Consider the following 4260-nt stretch of genomic DNA (forward strand, 5'->3'; position numbering starts at 1 on the left):
AATGGATATATATAGGAAATTATTATTATATTAAAAAATATTTTATTGATAAACATGTCCATAGATATAATATTCTAAACATTAGAGCTCTGCCCGTGAAGAACTTTGCGAGTAACCGAGCTAGGGCTTCCGAGCTATCTCGCGCCCCTTGGGCCGCCGCGTCTTGTCTCTGTTCTGCTGCTGCTGCGCGCAGCCATGGAGCCCTCTGGGGGCTCGGATCTGCCTCCCCCCCCCGGAGGTTTCTGCCTTCAAAGAAATGATTGCACAATGCAATAAGCGCCCTCCCTCTGTGAGCCAGCAGAAATTTGTGAAGAAGATGGACACCATCCCCTCTGTCGCCCTCCCCGAGGAAGAAACCTGTAAAGCTGCTGAGCGCGGCCTCATTGGCCAGTTCACGGGCCTCTGGCCCTCTCCCAAATCGGTGGAGGAGTGGACTCAAAGGAACTGGAAGCCGCTTATCAAAGAGGGAGTTAAAAGCTATTTCGTTGGCAAAGGTTTCTTCGTCTTTGTCTTCGAAAGTGCAGAGGACAGAAGCTTGATTTTCAGGAATGGCCCTTACTTCATGGGGCCGCAAGGTCTATACCTCAATAAATGGTCGCCTGATTTTGATCCAGCTCAGGACGTTCCTACGGCCGTTCCGGTCTGGGTACGCCTCCCCCATCTTCCTCTTCATTGCTGGAATCCTAAGTCCCTCCAGATCATAGGCAACGCCTTAGGCAATTATATCGATCAAGCCCCAAGGAAAGATCAATACTCCTGTGCCCGCATTTGCGTCGAAGTAGACCTAGAGGAGGGCTTACCGGAAGCCATCAATCTCACAGTCGCAGGATGGACCCATGTCCAAGAGCTGGACTACGAACAGATCCCATTCAAATGCAGACACTGCCATGGCTACGGGCATTTTGCCAAACACTGCAAGAAAAAGGCAGAAGATCTTCCAGAGAACCAAAAAGGAGAGCAGTGTACTCTAGCCCAAAAACCCAATAGGAAGGGCACTGGGAAAGGCCCCCTGAAAGAGGCTCCAAGCAGTTCCAATCACACCCAAGGCAAAAATCCAAATGGCAAAGAAAACAGTCAGAAAACGATAGCTACAACAAACCAGGAAACCCTGGCCGCCCCACCTCCTTTTTCCATGCCCAGAGAGGTCTTAGGCAGGGATGCCCCCTCTCTCCCTTCCTTTACATTTTGATGGCGGACACTCTCAGCAGAAAACTCTCAGCAGAAAAAGCGGCAGGCACTCTTCCAGGCCTTAAACCTTCCATTCACTCTCCTGCCCAGAATCATGCTCTTTTTGCAGACGACTCTCTCCTACTCGGAGGAGCTTCTCCTAGAATTGCCAAAGCTTTTGATGAAGTCCTAAAAAGTTACTGCAGGGCCACGGGAGCCTCCATAAATGAAAGGAAAAGTGAAGTCTATGGATGGAATATCGATCAACAGGAGCTCACAAACATCTCTGCTCTCCTAGGTTTCAATAGCCAAGCCCAATGGGAGACGATAAAATACCTTGGACTCCCTATCATTAATGGCTGCAATAAGAGAGCTCTGTGGTCTGAAGTCATCAGCAAAATCAAGACAAAGATCACAAGCTGGGGAGGGTATTGGCTCACTTCCGGTGGTAAGGTCATCTTGATCAAGTCTGTTCTCTCAGCATTACCAATTTACCAAGCTGCCTTCCTACTAGCACCAAAGCAGGTGACAGACCACATCTCCAAACTGATTCGTGACTTCCTCTGGCAAGGTGGGAAAGGGAACACCCATAAAATGCATCTTGTGAAATGGGAACAGGTGAAACGCCCTTTTGCAGAAGGAGGTCTGCAAATCAGGGATCCAGCCATGGTTAATCTGGCGTTGGGGGGAAAAATACTCTGGAATTTATATGAGAATCCAAAGAACCCTGTCAGCGAAACTTTGAAAGCAAAGTATGCCCATAAGGTATTGCTTCGAAATCTACAGGCTTCCCAAACAATTAACGCCTCCCAGGTATGGAAACTCTGTAATAAAAGTTTGAATTTATTCAAAGACAGAGTTTATAAAATGCCCGCAACGGTAAACATACAAAACTGTGGCATGATCGTATTATGGACAGCGCCCCTCTTTCAGAAAACGAGGAAATCGACGAAATAAGACAATGGTTGGAGCGCGCTGGAATCAACAGTGTTTATGATCTTTCCAAGTGGGACAGTTGTGGCGCATAAATCGGTTGGGATTTCCATGGCATCCCAGGCCGCCTAAACCATCAGATGATTGTGCTCGATGAGTTGCTGGAGGAAGCAGCTCCAGTGAGCAGATGGTCGAAGGAGAGATGGGGTTGGGGGCGCTCTGGGACTTATACATCAGCGGCAGCCTTCAACGCTCTCCAACCCACAAAGAACAGCAGCAGAAACCTGGAATTCTAGAAGAAAGTATGGGAGCCCCTCACTCTACCAAAAGTCAACTTCTTTTTTTGGACGCTGGCTCATAATAAATTGCTAACCGGTGACAGTCTGATGAAAAGAGGCATTACTAGGCCTCACAGATGCAAGCTGTGCAGAAATAGTGAAGAAACAGCTAAGCACCTCTTCATGGACTGCAAGTTTGTCAAAGAGGTGTGGTGTCTTATCCGTTATGAGTTCCAAATCACTGTTCCCTCGTACAACTCTGTAGCTGATCTCTTCGACGCCTGGAATCATTGCTACCCCCACAAAATCCCCAACAAATCTTTTTGGAGAAAAATCTGGATTTCCATCCCCAAATTCACTTGCTGGCAGACTTGGCTGGCCCGGAACAACCTGATCTTCAATGGAAAAGAACAAACTCCTCTAGCTGTAGCTGCAAAAGCGAAATCCCTCCTCCTGGAAGCTGCCCAACAGCAGTACTTTTCTGCAGACCCATCGCTGCTTCCCGAAGAAGAAAGGTGGCTGAATTCTCTCTCCCCCTACCCCCGGAGGTTGTTTTATGCCCCTCAATCAATGAATCCAATCTGGAGAATAAGAGAAACTGAAGAGAACTTTCAAGAATGGTGGAAAAAACAAAAAATATCCACGATCTTCTTTGATGGCACCTCCAAAGGCAACCCCGGGGCTGCTGGGGCAGGTGGGGTCATCTATGACCCGGATGGAGTCAAAAGGGACATCTTCTCCTGGGGCATTGTGCAGAAATCTAACAATCAAGCCGAGATATTAAGCCTTCTTAAAGCCTGCCAAATTGCTAGAGACAGAGGGGACAAAGAAATCCAAGTTTTCGGAGATTCCGAGCTCATAATTAAAAAGATAAATTTGGAGAACTTGTTCATTAATGTAAGCCTTAACAAAACTCTGAGCAGATTGAAGGAAGTCCTACTCGATTTTGAATCCTACAAATGCTTCCACATACTTAGAAATTTGAATAGCGAAGCTGATCTGTTGGCAAATAAGGGCTGTACACTTGGGAAAGGTCAAATCCTCATAACAGGGATAGTTCTATCCACCCATGTAATCCATGAGGATTCTGCAGCATGCATTATGGAACAGAATTAGATGCAATGTAATGATGGCAGCATTGGCGTAAGTCCAAATTTCTTCCAATTCAAATAAAGATACACCCGTTTTAGTTAAAAAAAAAAAAAAAAAAAAAAATTCTAAACATTATTAATATTCTTTAATTATTATAAATATGAGAAAAACAACAACAACAACAATTAAATTAAATAAATTAATAAACAAGTGTAATATGCAATGTTGCTACTTAGTACCTCCTTATGTAAAATGTAATTGATAGCTTCTTTAGATTAATTTAAATGTTTACAGAGTTAAAACCTCCAAAACCATATCTATATATATATATATATATATATATATATATATATATATATATATATATATATATATATATATATATATATATATATATATATATATATATATATATATATATATATATCATAAACTATAATACATATTAATCATAAACCTCAATTTAAAATAGTTTTACATATAATATCATATTTATATATCTTAAAATTAAATTATTATTATTATTATGTAAAAAATTTACTAAAAATTATAAATATATAAATTTTGAAATGAAACATCAATATTTTTCATATAAAAAAAAATAAAAAAATTAAACATTTTCTAAATAAATAAATTATAAATAAATAATATTTAAAAAGAACTCTAAATAGTTTATGCAAATAAATTAATTTAAATGGTTATTGAATTGACACTTCTGTGATCCATATCAAATTTTTGAAGAATTCTTCGGCGAAAATCACATGGAGAAATTTATGTCGACGCGTTTCGA

General features: G+C 41.7%; 2 protein-coding genes across 2 annotated transcripts; both read left to right on the forward strand.

Annotated features, from left to right (window-relative positions):
- Nucleotides 1–1188: 1188 nt before the first annotated feature.
- LOC149200788 (uncharacterized) lies at nt 1189–2396 on the forward strand. The gene is made up of 2 exons (XM_089401067.1): nt 1189–1980; nt 2241–2396. Exons 1-2 carry the CDS (start codon nt 1189–1191, stop codon nt 2394–2396), a joined length of 948 nt encoding a protein of 315 aa, XP_089257193.1.
- Nucleotides 2397–2486: 90 nt separating this feature from the next.
- On the forward strand, nt 2487–3494 carry LOC149200789 (uncharacterized). The gene has a single exon (XM_089401068.1). The coding sequence runs from the start codon at nt 2487–2489 to the stop codon at nt 3492–3494; it is 1008 nt and encodes a 335-aa protein (XP_089257194.1).
- The last annotated feature ends 766 nt before the right edge of the window (nt 3495–4260 follow it).

This window comes from Pinus tabuliformis, chromosome 2_1 (genome assembly GCF_031772625.1).
Source record: "Pinus tabuliformis cultivar Carrire ecotype Pingquan chromosome 2_1, CPIR1, whole genome shotgun sequence".
Taxonomy (NCBI): Eukaryota; Viridiplantae; Streptophyta; class Pinopsida; order Pinales; family Pinaceae; genus Pinus; species Pinus tabuliformis.

What these genes read in the sequence shown, in the direction of transcription:
- LOC149200789 (XM_089401068.1), top strand. Translation starts at nt 2,487, where the DNA reads ATGAAAAGAGGCATTACTAGGCCTCACAGATGCAAGCTGTGCAGAAAT.
- LOC149200788 (XM_089401067.1), top strand. Translation starts at nt 1,189, where the DNA reads ATGGCGGACACTCTCAGCAGAAAACTCTCAGCAGAAAAAGCGGCAGGC. An exon ending in AAACAATTAACGCCTCCCAG is followed by an intron (nt 1,981 to 2,240) that starts GTATGGAAACTC and finishes CTAAACCATCAG; the next exon opens with ATGATTGTGCTCGATGAGTT.